The sequence below is a fragment of the Ursus arctos genome, unplaced genomic scaffold (assembly GCF_023065955.2).
Source record: "Ursus arctos isolate Adak ecotype North America unplaced genomic scaffold, UrsArc2.0 scaffold_13, whole genome shotgun sequence".
NCBI classification, from domain to species: Eukaryota; Metazoa; Chordata; class Mammalia; order Carnivora; family Ursidae; genus Ursus; species Ursus arctos.
Window position 1 is genome coordinate 8,877,689 of NW_026622797.1, and position 22,206 is coordinate 8,899,894.

General features: G+C 46.3%; 1 protein-coding gene across 2 annotated transcripts in view; it reads left to right on the forward strand.

Annotated features, from left to right (window-relative positions):
* EZR (ezrin) overlaps window positions 1-22,206 on the forward strand; it is a 49,621-nt gene that overhangs the window by 19,319 nt on the left and 8,096 nt on the right. The window contains exons 3-8 of one of the 2 annotated variants that reach the window (XM_026505150.4): window positions 5,415-5,498; window positions 10,705-10,800; window positions 11,712-11,986; window positions 12,621-12,704; window positions 13,602-13,748; window positions 20,718-20,814. In XM_026505150.4, the coding sequence (XP_026360935.2) occupies window positions 5,415-5,498; window positions 10,705-10,800; window positions 11,712-11,986; window positions 12,621-12,704; window positions 13,602-13,748; window positions 20,718-20,814 (783 nt within the window). Of the gene's footprint in view, window positions 1-5,414; window positions 5,499-10,704; window positions 10,801-11,711; window positions 11,987-12,620; window positions 12,705-13,601; window positions 13,749-20,717; window positions 20,815-22,206 lie in introns of those variants that run through there. The other variant, XM_048225926.2, reaches the window with a different exon arrangement.

Consider the following 22,206-nt stretch of genomic DNA (forward strand, 5'->3'; position numbering starts at 1 on the left):
TAATTTTTAAGTCCTAGAATGTTACAGTTTGGAGATCCCTTACAGATAAAATGTTTCCAGTTACAGCACTTCATTCTATGAATGAGGGGAAGTGGCTTTCAAGGTGCGGACCACTGGTCAGGGATTGGCTGGGATGCCTAGGGAGGCAGGTCCTGGCCGCCTACCTGCTGTCAGTCCTGTGCCCATGATTGCTCAGTTTTTTGGGGGTGTAAGCAAAGGGGACAATGGATTTATTTTTCTTTTAAAAGTGTAAATCGTTACCGAGTTTAATTAAAAAACAGATTGTGGTTTAACACCTTTACATTCTCTTACTGGAAAAAGAGATGTCAGTTGCATTGGAGCAATAAAACCTGTACTACTGTGTCCAGCCAGAGAGTTGCATTTTCCCTCCTGGACATGTGAAAACAGGTGTGAGCTTTTCTTTTCCCCATGAAAACAATCTCCTGGCCAGCTTTTAATAGTATCACAGTTAGCTGTTTTGCTCATGAATCTTTGCAGTCCATCCACACCTTCCCTAAGAAGGAGTCGTCAACCCGCCTATTCTCACGCCTCCAGCTTTCATTGCACCCCCACACCTCCCCTTGTGCTGTTGGACTCTAGACCTAGCATTTCAGAGGCAGAAGGACCTCAGAACTTATAGTCCAAACCCTTGGCTTGCAGTTAAGGGGGGCGATGCCCAGTGGGAGGAAGTCTTCAGGCTACAGCATCAGCTCTCAAACTCAGGACCCTGGCTGCATTCTCTTGCCTTTGTTTCAGTGATCCCTGAATTCAGCTGGTCCTTACTTGCGTGGCTTCAAAAATATATAGATTCTTGGGCTAAGGCCCAGAAACTTGGGTGTTTGTTTGAAAGGCTGCTCTGGGGATTCTGAGAGTTGGGCCCATTTGGAAACCGCTATGGTGAATGGGAGCTATTCGAGGCCCATCTCTATTTGCTCTCTTATAAGTGACTGAAGGTCAGGGGTGGTCTGACTCCCTTTGTTGCAGCCCCCCCCCCCCCCATGCCCGGGGCACCCAGTAGGTAGTTGATTGGTCCTTGTAGAGTGAGTGAGCCCCAAAGGCATGCCAGGTGCCCACTAACTGGGTCGGGCAGGGAACAGTGAAATGAAGCTATTATGGTTCATTGGCTTGTTGTGTCACAGTCTTGAGCTGAGCTAACCTGTAAGAACAGCAAAGAGAATTTTTTAAAGAGTAGATGATTAAGCAGAGGGAGGACAGAGACAACATTACAATTAGGTTTTCATTAACTTCATTAACTAAGGCAAAAATAGGTTTCTGTGTTATAAATTCCCGTATCAAATAACCTGTGCATTTTCTAGAGGTGCAGTGCACATACCTGGGGAACAGTAGTCGTGGTCAAGAACCAAAAGCGTGCAGGCATTTTGCTTAGATTTAGGAATTTTTACTGGCCAGTTTTGTTCTTGGTTTAGAAATAAAACTTCAGTTCATTCCGATTTTTGTTTTTAAAACATTTCTCTCAGATACAGACTAGCAGCATATACTGATACGTTAGCAGTCGAAGCCTGTCCTGTCTTACTGAAATGAAACACAACTCCCTACTAAGCTGGGCTCGTGAGGCAGAAAGAAGAAAGATTTCTCTGCTAAATATGGCCAGTGTGGAAAATAGGCATTATACTCAAACCTTTCCCTGCATGGGTTCAGGCATCTTCATTTAACGTGTTTTGACTTGGGTCTAAGGCAAGTCCTCTTGTTCTAAAATTCTGACATAGTATCTAGCAGGAGGAAGACCTCATTATTTTTAATCTGTGGAGTTTAAAATCCTGTTGTTAACTCCATTATCTAACTTACTTATGAATTCCCATTACACATGGTGGGGTACAATTAAGTCTGGTTCCTTCTATGTTTAACACTTTAGAGCTTTCAGTATGGCTTTGTCCCTTAGCTTCAGTGGGGGTAGCATGTGGAGGAGACCTGAATTAAACTACCATCTACACTCTCAGCCGCATGGTGTGTTGGGGGGGTACATGCGCAAAACTAAACTTTAATCACCACCATCATCCCCAAACAAAGCAGAATGTTTAAAAGGTTTTCAGTATTTTGTCAGGCCCAAGAGAAACACTGCCTTTTGGGGTTCGGTTTTCATGACTAACTGCTTGTTCACACACCTGTACCACATACCACTGTGGGATTTTGTTGCCTTCAGCAAATGTTGCCTTTGATAAGAAGTATGATGGGGGGTAATTACCAACACAATAAAAATTGCAAAACACGCATTCTTTCTCCCAGCCTTTGCACATGGTTTGGGTGTGTGTTTTGGGGGGGGGGGTTTGGATATGTTTTAAGCCTGTTGACCTCTGTTTTTTTGGTGGGACCATCCTCACATTTATTGTGCAGGACCATACAGGCCCCCTTTATTTCTGTGGCATCATTGCAGATACGAGCATCGGCTTCCATCAAGGTTCTAAAAACAATTGCTTACCATGGAAACTCAAGATAAAGATAAAAAGAGAGTTGTGGGTGCCTGAGCGGCTTAGTTGGTTACAGTGTCGGACTCTTGATTTTGGCTCAGGTCTCTGCTTTGGGGGAGGAGCCTGCTTAAGATCTTCCCTTTCCCTCTCTTTCTGCCCCTCCCCACCCTATTAGCTCACATGAGTGTGCGCGCTCTCTCTCTCTCTCTCTCTCTCTCACTCTCAAGAAAGGAGAGTTGGGATTTAGATATTGCTAAATTCTGATTTTTTCTGATTGCTAAATTTCTGATTCTTAATTGCTAAAATCTGATTTCTTTTAAAGCCCCTGGATAAGTGGACCAAAATATGTATATAAATGGTCCTGTCATCTGACTAAATGCGTAATTTTAAACTTTGATACAAGTTTATGCTGTATTTCATTATTAAATATCTATAACATTGAAAATAATCTTCACAGGCTTTATAAACCTGGAACTCTTTAACCTGTTTCTGATGAAGGAAGTGCCCTGCTTTGGTCCTTAGTCTGGGTGGCAACCTCCCTTCTCCTCACAGAGCATGTGGAAATGGTGGGGGGGCACTTTTAGATTCCCCTGGCGACTGAGGACACCTGTGTTTAGTAGGTGGCATCAGGGGTGCATTTGAGATAGTTTGCAGAAGGAATGCCTGCGCCCAGAGTGCCAGTCGTGCCCCTGGTGAGAAACACTAGTGAGGGTAGTGACTAGTCCAGGAGCATGCACGCCCGTGATGCCCAGGAGCTCAGCCGCGGGCCGCCAGTGTACCATTCTCCCACGTGTTGTCGAGGTTCATGAGTTCTCTCATCTCAGCCTCTTAGCTCAGGGTTGTAGAGCGCACACTGTATGTGAATATACACATATATTGATAAAAATCAACTTTTGATTTTAGGGGCATTTTTGAAAATAAGAAAAATTCTGATGTGTCCCCAAATCAGATCTGGGAATTACTCCTTTTGACAGGGCCAAGGGATCAGACAACGGAGAAAAACTTATTTCCTATTCTTTGTCCCAGTTTTGTTTGTTATTGCAATGCCAGAAAAACTTAACCTGATCATCAGGCTTGCCATCTTTGTTTGAGGTTATATACCAGGCTTCATGATAGCCTGTGGGTGTTGGGGCTCACAGAAAGAATTCTCTGGAAAGATCAGACCAACTAAAACTGGGCAGAATGGCCATGTAGGAGCAGTGGATGGCAGATTAGGTCTTTGTGGTGGCAGGTGTAGTTCATAGAGGTTAGGCAGACCTTCTCCATTTAATTTTTAAGAAGTTTACTTTCTACGGACTACTGGCGTGCTACATCCATCCTCTTATTTGCCTTTTCAAAGAGTTGTGTACACTTTGAGTCAAATGTGAACCTGATTCAAACCTTAGAATAGTTTTTTCTATATTCCTGTTAATCAGTTTGCAATCAGTTAATCAGCAAAGCATATCTAAGGCCCTGTAATTGTTGACACCCCCCCTCCACCTTAGTTTTGGATGTGATGTGTCGTTGGGGGCTTATGAGTATATAATTGGAGCTGCATTTGTCTCCTGGAATATTTTACTTTGGAGCTGCTTTTTCATCTCTAATATTGTGCATTTGGAACCATAATTGAGAAAGCTGTTTATCTTTTATGCTTCATAACAGCCACTTTGTGATTTTTTAAAAAATAAATTCTTGCTGGCAGGAAAAGGAAGAAACTTAGGTTTTTATATTTTAATACAATTGAAGAATTTAAAATATGCTTCATCTTTGTAAACTTGAAATTGGAGGAGAGACTTTCTTGAAATCCTGGAAAATTATACCTCATTTCTCTTTACTGTCAGCCAGAGAACCTTTAAAAGATAGATTTGTGTCAAAGTATCTCTTAGTTGTCAGTCTTGAGGGTTAGAAGAAACAATCCATGAAGGCGTGTTCTGTTCCTAGAGTGAGAACTAGTGTGGGCGCTGAATGTGTGTCTTGCACTGGCTGGAGGTTTGGACCTCTGTCAGCTAAGTCTTAGTCCTGTTACTGTGTCCTTGTGATATTTACATTCGAGGCAGGAAGAATTTAGGGTATATGTCTATCCAACTACTTACATATTTCACTTGAAAAATGGTGAAAAGCGAACATTTCTTAATCTTAGTGGCTATGGTGTTTTCCTTCGGGACAGTGATACAAAGTAGATGTGTCTGTTTTTCATATGCTAGTAAATTTGAGTCTTAAGTGATAAATTTGAAAACTACCTTGAAGTGAATTTTTTAAACAAACTCAATGGGAATTAGAGACTTTTTTTAAGGCCCCTTCTCACCCCACTTCAGTTCCTTGTGACCTGACCATCCCATGATAGGTCCCTCCTCCCATTTTACTTCCGTCCTCTGCCTAGAGGCTCTTACAGGTTTCCTGTGAGGGGGTGTGTACCATTTTGCTTGTCATGTCTTTCATTCCTGAAGCAATTTTCCATGTTTCTACCATCTTCATAATCGGCATTTTAGATTACTGCAGGATATTCTCTTTGATGGGTTTTTAGTCATCTGACCATTTCTTTCCACTGTTTAGTTTCCAGTGTTTCTAAATACACTGGTATGTTGCACCTTCTCTCCTCCCTTCACTTACTGCCTTGGTCGGAATTTTTGAGGAGGCTCACCACCCCAGTCACTGATGCTTCCTTGGCTGTCATGAGGGTTAATACGAGCATGGAAAAATATGTTAATGGTTATCAAAGTAGTTTTGTAGAAAAACAGCCTAGACTCAAGTGTGAATGTGCTTTATTAAAGCAAAGAGGCCATGCCTTTGAGTCCAAACTGTGTGCAGTGCTGAGACTCACCAGCTATCTACTGTTGGCTTCAGTGCGTGACCGTGTGCATGTGTGATTTGTGACAGCATGAGAATGGATGTCAGTGAGGAATTGACTCTTGCGTGTTGCTAAGTAGGTTTGCATTTTTGCAGAAGGCTCAGATTATTGCGAGAAAGGAACACTAAGTTAAGTATAATTCATTTTGTTCTGTTTTTTAGATCAATGTCCGAGTTACCACCATGGATGCGGAGCTGGAGTTCGCCATCCAGCCAAATACAACAGGAAAACAGCTTTTTGATCAGGTTGGTCTCTGAGCTTAGGAGAGAGTTCCCATTTAGGAAAAATGTCCTTGCAAATCTGAATAATCTTGCTGAGTGTATTGGTTTGCTGCTTAACTTCTCTTTGTAGAGGAGGACATTTTCCCCTCCTTCCAGGGGGTTCACACTGTTGTAAACACTCTACAGAAGTAGAGTGTTCACAGCCCTGTGAGAGGAAATTTAGGAAATGCTCTGAAGTCTTAGCACAGTGACCCATCTAAAAGCTCTGGCTCCCATCCCCTCACCCACAGGGGTCTTCATGGTCACCCCAGCCATCTCCTGCCATCTGGTTGGCAGGTCAGGGTCAGACACTGCCTGAGGGCCCGGCTGGAACTGAGCAGGCCATAAGTTCCATGCCCAACTGCAGGATCTGTGAACTCCCTCAGGTGTCAGCAGATGCCGTTCCACGAGCTGGGCAACAGCACATCTACATTCTTGAGTATTTCTTCCTGAGACCTGAACGTGAATGCAGAGTTTTGATAATCGTGAGGCACCAGGAAAGCTGTGATAACTTTTCCATGGAACAGTTCCAAGTTTTAGAACAAGATCTGCTTCTCTGAGCTGAATAAATTCTGCTCTGGGGCCAAGGATCCAAGAAGGCAACAGGAGCAGACATGAGTTTACAAGTCCCTTGAGCTATAGCCTGACTCCCTGAGAGGCCCTGCTGATAGGAGAGGTGATGTTCTGTACCCTAGCATCAAACCCGGAAATGGGGGTGGGTGCTGACTGGGAAACGTGGGAGGTAGAATTCCAGCAAATTTAAAAGGTATCAATGATTCCCTCCCATGCTTGATGATACCTCCTTCTTATCCCCCAAAGTGAGCGCCCAGTAGGTTAATCCACCCAAGTGCTGGGTCAGCTCTGTGCAGTAGCCCCAGGAGCCAGCACTGGTGCTGCTGTGTGCACTCCAGGCCTTCTGCAGTAGGCGGGGACACCTTCTCAGCTCTCCCTGTGCTGCCGTGATGAGGTCATCCCTGACTCTGCCTTACCCAGTATGGGTAAAGGCATTTACTGCTCTGGGTGAGGCTGGACTTGGGGCAACAATCTAAAGGTTTCTCCTGAAAGATGATCCGGAAGTAAGTTAAATGGAGCCAGCTGAGTGCCACGTGGGTCAGTGGTTAGAACAGGGATGAGTAGGAGCCCCTCGGTCACCCCAGAGTTCTTGCCTATAAATGAGTGCTGGGCTTTCCTCAAGCAATTTTTAGAGCAGAGAGGTTAGGTTGGTTTATAGTTTTGATGTCGCAGCCATATAGCTGCCCTTGCCTCCGTCTGCCTTCCTCTGTCCACGTGTTTGCTTCTCAGAAACTGTGAAGAGGCCCTCAGAAGTACTTCTGCAAGATAGACCGCTATCTCTTAGAAGATCCTTGTCTGTTTCCTTGGGGTCCTGGGGGAAGAGGGGAGGGAGTGGAGAGAGTGGGAGAGGCCTGCCCTGTCCTTCAGATTCTCCACTCGGTGGTTCAGTTCTACAGACATTTTTAACTGCATACTTGTGTGCTAGGCACAGAGCTGCATGCTGCACAGGATTGTCTCCACTTCTTGATCCAGGGTGCCATGTTGACAGAACTCTACATGTTCCTAAATGCTAAATAATATATCTGGTTTGGTGTTCGGATTGTTTTAAGCCAGGTATTTTTCTAATATTAGATTATCTGCTTACCAGTAGCATGGAGCTGTGGATTAATAGGTGTACAAAAAATGGACCCTGAACTCAATCAGTAGATGTAGTTTATTTAAAAAGTAGTAACCACATAAACATGCCAAGTTTTGATAAGCTCTGTATCTAAATTATTCCAAAGCTCATTAGTCCCATCAACGATCCTATTCAAGCGCCTGTTACTATTCCCCACCCCAGAAAGTCAAGCCCCCTTATCCGTGTGCTAAACAAAAGCAAGGCTACATCCCACTTTGACCTCTATCTTCCCAAGTCATGTTTCCTGCCTAAATCTCTGCCAACCTCCCAAGACCGGTAGTAAGATTCCACCACCAGTCAGCTACTGGAAAGGGAAGTAGTGGGAGACAGAAAGATCCTGAACTCCATCTTCAGCCATAAGACCTGGATCACGAAGCTCTCTGACAGTTCATGTTTAATTTCTTTACAGTTTGGTCTACTTACCATGAAAAATACCACATAATCTGAGAACGTTAAGGCTAGAGCAGACCTGGAAACGGCTAAGTCTGTATGTCATAAGTGAGGACATCAAGGCCCAGAGAGAGAAGAGAATTGCCCAAGGTTCTATAGCTTGTTAGGGCCAGGGCAGGGGTTGGCTTCACAGTGTCCAACCCTACTTATACTTGTCTTTTTGAAGATCTGTTTTTCGATCCTTCCATGTCCTTCCAAGGTAGCACGTGACACAGAGTATCCCACCTTCCTGTGTGTGGGTGGTCAGGCCAGTTCTCAGTGGATGCCCTGGGTGCTTTCTGGGGCTCCTTCCCCACACCCCAACCAGGCTGGGCATATTTTCTTCTTAATGTCTTTAGAGTCTGTCCTTTTCTCTGTTGCTTACCTGATGGCCTTCTAGGTCTGGGAAGGTTGTTCATAGGCCAAACTAGCAGTGGCTAAATATGGTCCTTAAATGGAATGGGTTGAAAGAGACTTTAGAGGTGAGTTAATCTGAATCCTTCTCCCGACCCCATGAGTTACTTCAGTCTCTTATGCAGTAACTGGCCCAACTCCACCCCAATGCTCTTGCTTTATCTGCGCCTAGATTCTAGTCCAGGGATCTGATGGAGGGCCTGAGCAGTGCCTTTCTGCTACCATAGTTCCTGAGATGGTGAGAAGGTCGTGACTCAGTGTGCCCATTGTTCCCATCATCAAAGCATATGTACCAGCTGTCACTTGAGATTGAGCTGAGTAGACCTGTCCCTGCATTTTCCTTTCCAAAACTGTCATTTAAAACACCGCTGATACAGAGCTAAAGGAATAGACCCCACACCTGTTCGTATTCTTTTTTTTTTTTTTTTAAACAAATTTATTTTCTCACAATTCTGGTGGCTGATCACCCGAGATCAAGGTGTTGGCTAGTTTGGTTTCTTCTGAGGCCTCTCTTCTTGCTTTGCGGGTGGCCATCCGCTCACTATGTTTGTCTATGCATATTCTGCTTCCATGATGTATATCAGCTTTAGGGTAAGCTAAGGACATTGGAGGGAATGGTGAGGTGTGTTTTTGCAGACTTAAGCATTGATTTTTAGAATAGACTTTAGAATAGACTGAAGGAAAGCAGGTTAATTCAGTTCTGCCGTTTCGAGGAAGCCGTAGGAATAGAAGTAAGGCTTTTGAAACACGCTGCAGACAGTCATTCTGGAATGAGATGGAAGATGCCACAGAGATATTTGGCAGATTGGGGCACCCACGGACACGCTTTTCACTGAGTGAGTCAGAGCCCTGGCTTATGTCCATGGCGTGTTTCCAGAGTCTGTGATCTGCTTCATGAAGGGGGCTGGCCACATCATAGTGGAGGGAGAAGAGGCGTCTGTGCTGTGGCCATGGAAATCAGCAAGGGTTTGACTGGGATGGGGAGGGGAGTCAAGCAGACAGGAAATCATTTCAAACTGGTTAGGACCTAGGCTAAGGCTACAGTTCAGTGGATGGAGTGCAGGACTAGATTGCTTATATATGTGGGGCTTTCTTGTACAGCTTTGAAACAACCTAAAGAGGAAGAAGGCAAGGCAGGTTTTATATCCAGATGTTGAGATGGAGGTTTATAGGTAGTGAGAAATTAGCAGAATTGGATACAGAAAACCTGATCTTCATATCAGCTGCCCTAACAAGACCTAGGTGGGGTTCACAAGAGACTTAGGAGTTAGCACAGAAGAGTCCCGAGTTCTTCCACATCATCCCATGATGGAGCCCTGCTTCCCCTCTTTGGGGGGGGGGGGTTGAGGGAGCCAATGAACAGGCCCATCTTTGGCATATGGTGAACAGGCTCCTGGAGCTCCAGCAAGCATCTGGTCCCCCAGTAGATGAGAAAACAGGCTCAGAGCAGGAGTTTATCTGGAATTTCAGATTTTATTTTAAGCAAATGCTCCAGATACCTGTTTTGTCATTTCTCATGTGTTCAGACGTCTTTCCCTTTAAATGTGATAGAAGCCATGTATTTGAAGAATGGTAACCTTTTTATAAAGGCTTAGCATTGTATGTCATGGGATTTAAACTGGGCAGCAAAGCTCTGGGACTCGGTCGTGATGATGTCTAACAAGTGTCCTCAGCAGGTTGCTTTTCTCTTTTGGAGGCATAAGAATAACCAGTGTGGGATTCTGTCTGTAGTGGACCACAGGAAACTTTCTCTAGTACTGTGGAGAATTTTATTATTTATTTATTTTAAAGATTTATTCATGCAGTTGAGAGAGAGAAAGCACGCACACGCTTACACGAGCAGGGGAGGGGCAGTGGGAGAGAGAATCTCAGATTCCCCGCCAAGCGCAGAGCCCAGTGTGGCCTGAGAGCCCAACCCGAACTGAAGTCAAGGACACCCAACCAATTGAGCCACCCAGGTGACCCTGAGGAGAATTTTAAAATACAAAACCCTTGCTATCACTTAGGGTTGAATTCTACCTTCCTGTATCAGAATTTCAAATTTCTGGAGGTTGGAAGAATGTTAAATCACTCCTTGGCATGTGTGAAGCATAACTCCCTTATCTCCCTGCTTTCCCTGGAAGCTTGCCACCACCGTGTGTCGCCCACCTTTCCAGGGACTGCTATTTCCCTCTTCCTAGTTAAGCAGAGGCCTGGGCCAAATGACTGAGAAGCGGGGACAGGCAACCAGAGGACACCCAGGTGTTGCATTGCTTCACCTGCTGACTTTCAACCCCTTTTCCACGTGGGCACACCTGACAGACATTCACACCTGGGACGCACGCTTTCCCTGATGTCCCCTGGGTGGTGCCCGATGGTGTGCGCATGCTAACTCAGCTGTTTGTCACCCCGACTCCTCTGTACTCCATTAGCCTTCCCAAGTAAAGACAATTTATAAGATCTTGAGATTTTCTGAGATTCAAAGTTAATCCTGAATCTGCTTAAGTGTATGTTAAAAATAAATTGTTCGTGGCTCTGGGGGAATAGCCTCTGTTAGTAACAGGTTGGGATTCCTGCGGGGGTGGTGTAGGGGAGGCATGCACCAGGCATGTGACTGAGTGGCCAGCACCTTGCTCTCCTGGCTGCTTCAGCCCCTGCCCCGCTGTCTCTCTCACACAGGTGGTTAAGACCATTGGCCTTCGGGAAGTGTGGTACTTTGGCCTCCAGTATGTGGATAATAAAGGATTTCCTACCTGGTTGAAACTTGATAAAAAGGTAAGTCAGAGTTAACTATTTACAGGCTGTTGTTTGATTGTTGGTCTGCTCTGTTAACTTCGAAACTGGAGCACCTCACTCTTTTGTTTTTTTCTCTTGTTATTTGTGTAAAAGTTTTTATAGACAAAAAAAGGTTGGAGGTTTCCAGTAAATGGGGGATATTGGTTGGAAATTAGATCCTGGTCTTTCTCCTTACTGCTCACTCATTGGGGCATATGATGGTTAATTGCTTAGCTTTTAGTTGACCTTAGTTTCTTTTTCCCCAATGAGATTGTTAATCTTATAAACCATGAATCATTCACTGTTTTGTAAGAACCTGTTATTGCTTTGTTTGAACCTGTGATAGATTATCTTCCAACTCCAAAGACTGAATTATTCCATTAACAACTGTAAAGAAAAGCAATAAGCTTAAATGTGTTTTCTCCACACAATTTTGAAAATGTCCCTTTTCCAAAACAAACCTGTGTCGTCCCCCAAATTACTATAGTAAGTCTGGGGGCAATTAGGGACGGGAAGAGAGGAAACAGGAGTAGTTTTTAAATGCAGGTTCCATGGCCTACAGCTTGACTGGCCATGGGGACAGATGCCAGGCTCACAGGCCACTAGGCAGGCAGCTTCTAAATTTGAATTCTCTGGAATTGGGAGCGTCTCCCCAGCAGTTAGCGGCCCATCCTAGTGGCTTGGTGGGTCACTAACTGGCTGCTGCTGGACTTCCAGCTAAGTGTGGGAGGGTAATAGGACTTTAACTGGCCTGTTTTGGTCTTATGTGGTGAAAGGTGACTTTCAGAGTAAAGGTAATCTTCAGAAAACTGGCCTGCAGGACCCTTTTGAGCCAATGGTTAGAAACTGTGTTCGGGAAGGCAGGTCTTGTCCTCCAGGCTTGCGGATGGCATTTGGTTTCTGTTGTCCAGGTGTCGGCACAGGAGGTCAGAAAGGAGAATCCACTTCAATTCAAGTTCCGGGCTAAGTTCTACCCTGAAGATGTGTCTGAGGAGCTCATCCAGGACATCACGCAGAAGCTTTTCTTCCTCCAAGTGAAGGAGGGCATTCTCAGTGATGAGATTTACTGCCCTCCTGAGACCGCGGTGCTCCTGGGCTCCTATGCGGTCCAGGCCAAGTTTGGAGACTATAACAAAGACACGCACAAGTCTGGGTACCTCAGCTCTGAGCGGCTGATCCCCCAAAGGTGAGCAAGGGATGACAAGGCCTGGATGAGAGCACTGGTTGTATCCTTGAAGGGCATAAGTGGTATGTGTTAGCAGAAGCAGTCAGCAAGCACAAGGGTAAGTGCTCCTTGAGGCTGGGACTCGAGAAGTTCCTAATCTGTGTGCTTGCCAGCGCATGCTCTGGCCTTCGTAGCTACTGACCTACCATAGCCTTCCCCTCAGGCACCGATCCGCCTGTAGGGGGTCTGTGATAAACGTAGCAGGAAGGGGGACTGTTCTTCACGGGACAAAGAGCGACTATGTTATATACATAGTCACACTTAGCTTTCCCTAGTGTATAATGATTTGGCCCCATTAAATCTGTTTTTATTCACTAATGGTCATATAAATTACCCCTTTTGGAAGAAGAGTCCCCTTAAAATAAAAAATACCTTTTTATGATTTTTCCAGTAAGACTGGATATGTCTCATTCTAGATTCTAAATCTTTCAAGTTGCTGATTGTCCCAAATGCTGCATATTAGGAAGTAGAAACGCTCTTTGTGGTGGTTTTATTTGAAAGAAAACTCAAGGTTTGCAGGTGGGCAATGGCCCGCTGCTTGCCTCTCATGGCCCTTTGTGGTGACCGTCCTGTGCTTTCTTCCTTTGCAATCCAGAGTCATGGACCAGCACAAGCTCACCAGGGACCAGTGGGAGGACCGGATCCAGGTGTGGCATGCCGAGCACCGCGGGATGCTCAAGTGAGTGCTGGCTGGCTCCTGCCTCTCCAGCGTGTTGCCTTGGCATTGACTCCAGATAGGGTCCTCAGGGTGGTTAGCTTCCCGAGCCGCTGCCCCAAGCGCGGCAGAGCCGTGAAAGGTAACAGTTGCACAGAAGGTTTTTCTTAAATAAAGCCAGGTGTTCATGCATGGGGGTAAGAAGCAGTTTAGTTTAAGCCTCAGGTCCTGAAGACTTCTCCCTTGTTTGTTTTAGAGGAGAGAAGGTCTTGTGTCTAAAACACTTTGTTTCAGTCAAAGGGGCAGGAGCATTGTTCACAGTGGGAAGAAATTGATCCCAAGTGAGAAACACTTGCTCTTAAAGAAGCACAAAGGAGGCATGAAGGAGGAGCATGATGTGACATGTGGCTGCTGGTGTAAGAAATGGCCAGGTTCTCTGTTGCCCTGGAGTCCTCACCTGGCATTAGCAGCAGTTCCGTGTGTCCCCCCAGCCTCGGAAGTTCATTTACAGTTCGGGCCTCACAGACATTGTGTCCGGCTCTCATCTGTCTGGAGCATCTTTTACGGAGGGAAAGAGCTCAAGGCCTACGTGGTGGCTGCTAGTGAAGCGGATGGTGGGCGTTCCTGCGGCAGCTTGTGGGCAAGAGAAAGACTGCCTACTCGGGCAGTCTAAAAGGAAAATCGTCTGTGTCCAGAGAAACCAGCATGAGTCAGTTGTTCTTCCAGAAGGTCTGAAGTACATCAGTGGTCAGCGTCTAGGACAGCTCAGGGCCCAGGTGTGAATGGCCAACAGAGGGACAGCAACGAAGCCATAGCTGTCAGCCCATCCACCGGATCTGCCTGTGGAGATAGGGGAGCGGTTTTACGGTTCAGGGTACAGCACACACTAATGACCGTGTTCTTGTTTGTTCTCCCCGTTAGAGACAGTGCCATGTTGGAGTATCTCAAGATTGCTCAGGACCTGGAAATGTATGGAATCAACTATTTTGAGATAAAAAATAAGAAAGGAACAGACCTTTGGCTTGGAGTTGATGCCCTTGGACTAAATATTTATGAGAAAGACGATAAGTGAGTTGATCTTTATAATTATTCTCGGTGGGGGGTTGGGGTTGGAAAGAAGGGAGAAAATGGCCACCATGCACATGGTTTATTTTGAAGTATTTCTCTGGTGGCTTGCTGGCCCAGCATGTGAATCTTCAAGGGCTCTTCAACTGTGATGTGGCCACGTTTTGTCGGAGGTTGGCTCAAGGTGTGCGCTGTTTCTCTCCTGCCACCATAGCCTGTCCACCAGCACAGTGCCACGTACTGACCAGTGACCCCACAGACTGGAGCTGCAGGAAGGCCTCCCCTGCCCTCCCGCTGAGGCCTTGCCACCAGCTGCCTGTAGGCACCAGCACACCCACAGATACCACCCAGGCAGCCCTCCCGTGCTGGTGGCTTAAAGTTTGTGCTAATCCAACCAAGAATAGTTACAGTGCTATCAGAGACCTTAAGATTCTATAAACAGTGGCTTATGTACAGACAGTTTAGCTAAATCCTCTGAACCTGTGAGAGGTGTCTAATGGCCACGTGTTAGGGGTGTGTGTGTGTGTTGGGTAAGGTCTGCAAGAGCCGTGGAGAGCAAGCCAGGCCCTGCTGGCTGCTTTTGCCTGTCCCTGTGCTTAGAAACACTGCAAATGTGCCTGTTTTCTGCCAGTGAGCTAGATACACAGGGTAAAAGACCATTCTCATTCAGTGAGGACAAGTTTTCCATGGTGGTTCCCTGTGCCTTGGAGTGATGGCTCTCCCACATATCCTCCCATTGCCCCTCCTCTCCGATGTTAGTGCTCTCAGACTCCCAAAAACCATCTCTCTGGCCTTCGTGAAGGGTGTGCCACCACTTGTGACAGACGATGTGTCACAGAGAATCTGCCTTCAATTTCAGCCATGTGTCGTCTTTCCAGAACCCAGGGTACAGATACCTTTCACCTGTGTCAGGCCTTCACAGACCCTCCACTTAGTGCCAGAATTGGATGGAGGAGAATCCTCTCTGTTGGAAGGCATGGTTCTAGTCAGAGAAGACCTCAAAGAATCACAGGAACTCCTCCCAGAACCTAGTAGTAGTGAGTTACTGGTTTGCTGCCTGCCAGTGTGTGCTGGACCCAGTGTTGTAGAGAAACACGAACAGTCTGGGAGACTCAGGAAACCAGTCCCTGGTCCTTCTGGAGGCCCCTCAGTTGGACAGTGACTGGTCAGCCAGCAGTGCCCAAAGTGAGAACGCAGTACCCTCGTGGGAATAGATGTGGGAAACTGCCTCTGTCTCTGAACTCATTTCTTGAATGACCAGATTTTGTAACATAGCCATAGCCAGGGCTGTCTAAACAGGTTTTTCCAGCTGCAGGAAACAGCCAGGGGCAGGAACTTGCTGATGTCAGCTTGTAACTACCTCTAGCCCACGTAAATGTTCAGTTTTTTCAAGTGAAAATTAGCGCGATTCTTTCAGTCTCTTCTCTCTCCCCATTCCCCCAATTTACCAGTGAAATTGGTAGTCCTCTCGAAGGGATCTTCTCCCCCAAGGAAACACTGGGGCATAGGGCAATGCTCACTTCTGCCTCCTCCCTGCTCCTGAAGGCAACCTTCTTTTCAGTTAGGAAGAAAGACTTAACCAGACAGTCAATCAGTAGGCCTAAGTTCTTCTCCTGTTAAGCAAATATTGACAGCTTGGTCACCAGTGTAAGCAGGAGGTTGACTCAAGTGTGAGGAATGCTGGGATGACTCTGAGCTGGTAAGTGTTGGATCACTACCCCCCGCAGTGGAGCTAACAGTGGACAGTTGGGCATTCACGGGGTGGCGTTCAAGTGGGAAATTGGATCTATTGAGTATGCAAGTTGAACGATAAGAGACTTAGTGCACCTGCAAATAAACAAATATACCTTTATTATCCTATTTTAGAATTAAATATATCCTGGTTGGGAAATGTCTCTTAAGGTCTCTCTTCACTGTATACGTAACCACTGAGTGGGAGCATGTGGGACTGAACGCATTTGTCTCTTTCTTTCTGTAAACCCGTAGATGAGAAGAGGAGGGACTTGGAGGGGGAGAAAATAGGCAGACCCCTTCCCTGAAAGGCGTCGTCAGCTTGGAAACAGAGAACTTTCAGATTAGCTGTGTTATGTGACCCTACCTGGCATTGTCAGACCAAATCCAAAACCAACAAAGACAAAACCAGGAGAGGGACATGCTGTTGCCCCCAAGTTCTTCGGTCCTGTGAGAGCGCTTCTTCCCGCCTAGGGCTCACCCCTCCCACACTCCTGAGTCCCACAGTCTTCCTGGTCCTTCAGAGGCAGGAGTCTGGGCAGTGGACTGAGGCTCCAGCAGGTAACTCGATGGGCGCTTTAAGGGAGAGGATGCTGGAGAAGGCTGCAGACAAGCTGGGGCCGAAACAAGGGCTGATGCCTTTTTCCCTTAAATTTCTCGCTCGGAGTTGTAAATCACCTGCTCTGATTTATAGTTCTGTCTTACTAGCTTTACTGTGTATGCAGTAACCAGTCGTTACGGTGGTGATTGTAGTGCACTGTATTCCACGGTGGTCCCGCGTGGCATGTGCACACTCCACCATACGTAGTACAACAGAGTAAACTGTGATGTGGTGTATATAGCATTATGTATGTCATGTTGATATGTTATATAATGTAAGCCATTTATTGATTTTTTTTAAGACTTTATTTGTCAGAGATAGCACAAGCAGGGGGAGCAGCAGGCAGAGGGAGAAGCAGGCTCCCTGCTGAGCAAGGATCCCGATGTGGGGCTCCATCCCAGGACCCTGGGATCATTACCTGAGCGGAAGGCAGTCGCTTAGCTGACTGAGCCACCCAGGCATCCCAATAAGTAGTCATTTAAAGATATCTAAAATTATGCTCCTGGGCACAATGTTAATTTTGCCCCCTCCCTGTGTGTGTTACAGCTTTGAGCTGTAGTACAGAGTTAGTGGGTTACTGATCTGTGTAAGAGAGGAGAGCAAAAGACCGTTCTTTCAATTCATGTGAGTTTTCTTTTATCAAACATGCCAGGATCACAGTCGTCAGTTCCTTCTCTCCTTTCTGGCCTGTGGGACCCTAACTTGAACGGGGAACAGAATTTTCAAAATAAAACTTCCTGGTCTCTTACAGAGACTGTTGCAGGGACTCGAGTTAACCCACCCAGAGTAAGAAGCTTAGAAGTTCACCTCAGACTGGCAGAGAAGAGTTTGGCCTCCGCATGTTTGTATGTGCACGAGGGCGGGGGAGAACCATGGTGCCTGGTTAAGTGTGGCTGGCAGCAGGCATGCACAAGGGCCACATGGGAAAGAGTTCCTTGGCATGCCTGTCCTGCGGGGGGGCGGGGGGGTCCACCCTCACCCTCACCCTGGATTGACCCCTGCTGATACTGCTGAGTATCTTTGTTTCCATGGTAAGAACATAGGCAGAGCCATCTGTGTGGCCTGCACTGAGCTCCAGCCCACCTCAACACCCCAGACCTTTGCTAAACTTTTTTTAATGAAAAATTTCAAAAAAAGATTCTATCCTTGGCATTTTGCTACTTATTTGTCTCTTCCCAGCTGCATGTCACTGTACCTTCTAGCCCTCTTTTTCAGACCTTTTTCAAAGTAAATTGCAGACATCTGTATACTGTCCCCAAAATGCATATTATTTACTAGAGCTCAGTATGTCTTGTTCATCTTTTGATGTAAAATTTAAGTACATCGAAGTGCACAATTCTTAAGTGCTCACTTGCTGAGTTTAGATATGTGTCTGTAAAATCCAGACTCTTGTCAAGACACCAAAGAACATTATCATCACCCCAGCTGCATACTTTGAATTTAAATTTTTTAGCCATGTATTTTTTCACTTTGAAATCATTTCAGACTTTTAGAATGTTCCAAAAGTAGTACAAAGAATTCCTGTCTTTCACCCAGCTTCCCCCTGTGGTAACATCTGACAGAGCCATAGTCCAGGTGTCCGTCGGGAAGTCAGCGCTGATGCAATACTATGAACAGTATACAGACCCAGTTTCCATTTTAACCAGTTGTCACTAATGACCTTTTTCTGTCCCAGGATCCTGCCCAGACTCAAACCTGGACTTAGTCACGTACTCCCCAGTCTGTCTGTCATGACCTCGACCCTTTGGAAGAGCATACTGGCCATTAACTCTTCAGAAGGTCTCTCAACTTAGATCTGTGTAATGTTTTCTCCTAGTTAATTTGAGTTTTGCTCTTCGGGCAAGAATCCCACAGGAGTCTGCCATGCACTCCCAGGGTCTCTCGTGAGGCAGCATTATTCCTGGTGGTCCTAACTTCACATGCTGGTCAAGGCACTGTCTGCCAGACTGCTCTGTGGAGTTCTGTCCTTCCCTTTGTAGTCGATAAGTGTACTTTAAGGAGATACTTTGAAGCTATGGAACAATCCTGTTTCTTAACCATACTTCATCTAGTCTGGCATCCATTCAGGGGCTTTGCGTGAAAGAGTTATTATTGTGGTTTTTGAGAAATGGTGATTTTTTAAAAATTTATTTTACATGTATCAGTCTAGTGAACACATCCAATTTCTCTTCATTTATTCAGTTATTTATATTAATATGGACTCAGGGTATTTTATTCTGTGGGCTATAATCTATTACTGTTACATTTTATTCAGATTGTTGAGATTTGCCTTGAGGATCCCTTGCAGGTTGGCTCCTGTGCCCTTTTGCTATGATCCCATTATATTTTGAGTACTTCTTTACTTTCTGACACCTCAAGATGGTCCAGGATCATCTTGTACTTCCCTGCTTCAGCCCAGGAATCCATTTCTCTATAGAGCCCTGGTCCCTTTTATTGGAGAATCCCACCTTTTAAAAAAATGTGTGGCCTCTGATCCTGCATTCATGCTTCTGAATGGCTATAAATTGTTATATGAGGTTCCAGAGTCTTAAAAAGACAAACGTTACAGGCACTCCACGGAGCAGAAGGCTGGAGGCCGTGGTGACAGGATGCCCAACCCTTGAAAGGAAGATGCCTGTGCCTGCTGAAAGTCCAGGGCTTCTAGGATCAGCAGTGTTTTGAGAACCTCGTATAAAGCTAGGAGCCCGCTCCCTGCCTCCTGGGCATTTTGAGAGTTGGAAATCTGGCTGCGGTGGTGACCGCACAGCTGAGAAACGAGCAGCAAAGTGCTCTCGTGCTGGGGAGGCAGGTGCTCTGAAGCAGCAGACATGCTTACCTGCTTCCGGCCGCCCCAGACAAGGACACGGGTTAAAGTTGATAGTGGGACTAGGTGGTATCCTGAGGTCCTTTCCAGTGCTCAGAGGCCTGCAAACACAATGACCTCTTCGATCAATAGCAAAGCAAACTCCTTGCATGTTTGGCTGTGATGTTGGCTAGATGTGTCTCAGCAGGTGTTGGTGACCCTGTAGGACAGAGCTATAAAAGGTGGATGCCAGAAAGGATGGGCACTTAAAACCACAGCCTGGCCAGTGCCCTGACATCGTTCCTGCAGGGGTGCGGAACCACTCTGTCCCTGAAGAGCCATGTTTGGGGCTTGGGTGTCCTCTCTTGGCTTTCAGAAGCCACCCCATCAACTTGACCTGGCTTATTAGGTTGTCATAGCAAGACCTACATTGCCCGTCAGTTTGTAATTAAATACGTTGGTAGAGCAGTAATTCTCTGCGTATTTTCTAAATTGAAAGTTCTTATGGACTGTGGGGAAGGTTGAGTTTTAATGGCAGTATCTTTGGTGGCTTGAGGGTCTGTCATTCTAGAATGGTGTCCGTGCTAAAATGTGTTGAAAGAAAAGGGTGGAGGAGATGAAGAACAGGGTAGGAGTTGTGAGGTTAAGCAGAGCGATGTGGTCTTGAAATTGGTGAACTTCCCTGGGGATGCCAAAGAGCCAGAGTTTCAGCTGGCAGTGGGTAGGTTTCTGAGGGGTGAGTGGTCCTAGTGCTGTCTCAGAAGCTGGAGGATGACACGGAGGGTGTCTGGCCAGTCAGGTGAACATGCCACACAGCACTAAATGAGACCCAGGAGAGCAGAATCCACACCAAGCCCTCAGCTGCTCAAGGACATCGAACAGTTGTAAATATATGCACCAGCGTCAGAGCGCCTAAACACAGTAAGCAGATCCTAACAGATGAGAGGGGAAATAGACCACAGCAGAGAAGATCAGGGGACCTTATTACCCCACTTCCAGCAATGGGCACATCAGCCCGACAGAAAATGAGCACGGCAGGTGCTGGACTAGAACCACACCAGGGGCTTTTCTGTTTCCACTGGTGAGCAGCCACTCTGACTAGAGCGTGCCTGGAAAACTTAAGACGTGATCTTTGCCATCAGAAAGCTTACTTGCCTGGTCTTCAGAGAGCAAAAAAGAATGGAAGAATTGAAAAAACACAGAACAGTCATGAAGCACAAGAGATGCAAGTCGAGAAAGGGGCAAGGCTGTTGAAGGAGGCTGAGCTGTTCTGAAGGCTGCAGGTTCATGGTGAGGAGGGAGCTCTTCAGGCAGGGTGGGCCTGTGAGAGCCTGTGTGTCAGGAGGCTAGGCTAGATGAGAAGGGTCTTGGATGCTAAGTTGAGGCCCCTGGATTCCATCCTGCGGAACCTGGGGAGGGTGTTGGCAGTTTGGAAGAGGAGAATGGATTGACTACAAGGGAGATGAGTCAGACCAATGACTAGAAGTGGGGTTCTATGGGCACGGACCTGGGTAGGCTCCAGGAGATGGCTCTGTGAGCTGTCACAGGGTGAAGGGGTGCGTTGGGTTGGGGATTGGAGTTGACTTTGAGATTAGCGGCTGGGGTGGACCAGGCCCAGGGAGATGCCCACAGTTGGGAAGATTTAGTATAAATGAGCTTGTGGAGGTTTCCTAGAGCTTGGACCTGACTTTACCCAGCATAGGTAGGACCTCTGGTAATGACCTACGTTATATACTGTCGTTCCTGGGCTAGCTTTATATTGTTTCAAATTGAAATAAAAAAATTAAGAATAGATTCACAATCCAAGCACACATCTAACTATCCCCCTCCTTTTTTTTTTTTTTTTTTTTAACCTCAGGTTGACCCCAAAGATTGGCTTTCCTTGGAGTGAAATCAGGAACATCTCTTTCAATGACAAAAAGTTTGTCATTAAGCCCATCGACAAGAAGGCACCTGTAAGTTTCTATGGTTTGCAGGCGAGGGGTTACGGTTTTTCATTCTTATAGCTAAATGTGTTTTCACAATAACAGTCAGATTTCTCTATATGACAGGCACTTGTGGGGGGGGGGGCAGGGGGAGCGGGAGTGGTAAAAGAATTGCCAGCAGGTTACATTGAAGGACAAGGACCCCTTGAAGTAGAGGTATACAGGGGCCCAGGTGTCCCTCAACAGCTACCTGACTGTGTCCCCTGAGCTTTCAAGTGGTCTTCATTCCTTATGAAGGAAAGGGCAGTTCTGAGTCATTGCCCTTTGCCAATGATAAGCAGCTCACAAAATGTTGCATTTCTGGGCTTGTGAAATGTTCATGTTTGTGGAAAACCAGCCTACCCCCAGAGGGTGTACCTGGGGTTTGGGGAGCTCACACCTGCACCTCCCTGGAAGCCAGCTGGGGCACAGACGTGATTGCTACAAGCCTCAGGGGCCGGCATTGGCTTTCAGAGCTGTCTCTGCAGCTCACCGTGTTAAGAAAAGTCAGACCTGCATTTGGAGCATTGCTGGTCCCCATCGTCCCTCTGTGCCTCACCTTCTCTTCCATGAATGCACACCTACCCCCTTCCAGCCCCTCCAGCGCTCTTTCTGCAGGCGCCTTCTCTTTGGGGCTGATGTAGGAAGTGGCTCCTTACAATGATGAGGCTGGTGGGGCAGTCCTCCAGGGGCCGGAGTGGGGGGCTTCTCTAGAAAAGGGATTTCAATTCCTGGAGTTTGAAGAATATGGACTGTGAACTAGTAACTGCAGAGACTGGTGTGTTATAGAAATTCATTTCAATTTTACTTATTCTGCTAGCATTTAAATTTTTAGCTGATTGCTCAGAAAATTTGAGACATACATACTGTAGTGTGGTGGAATGGGTGGGGGTTTTGTTTTCTAATCAGAAATCTGATTCTTAAAACAAACAAACAAACAAAAAAACCCAGAGTTCTTGACGCTGTTCGTGAAAGTATTTTCTCCTTTATTGAAAACGTTTCCTGCTGTTTGGAAGCTCTTGACTCCTACTCCATGGGTAGTTGCAGTTATTGACAGTTAAGCAGCATTTAATACAGACTGTCCAGCTCCATGAAACAGCTCCATGAAAATGCACATTAACATTCAGCATCACAGCCCGGGGATCACAGTGTACCCACGTTAATGTGGGCGGTGAGATCGGGGCAGGCAGGAGAGCGAGAAGACCTGAGGGCCCTGGCTAGGCTACTGTCTGCGAACAGGATACTGCTCATTTTTCAGAACATTTTTTAGACATGTGACTGACAGAAGCAAGCAGACTGGACTGGACTGGATATTTAAGGATTAAGTTGTGTGTGTGTTTTGGCATAAATTTAACTTTTGAAAAGCTGTAGAATTTTTTCTAA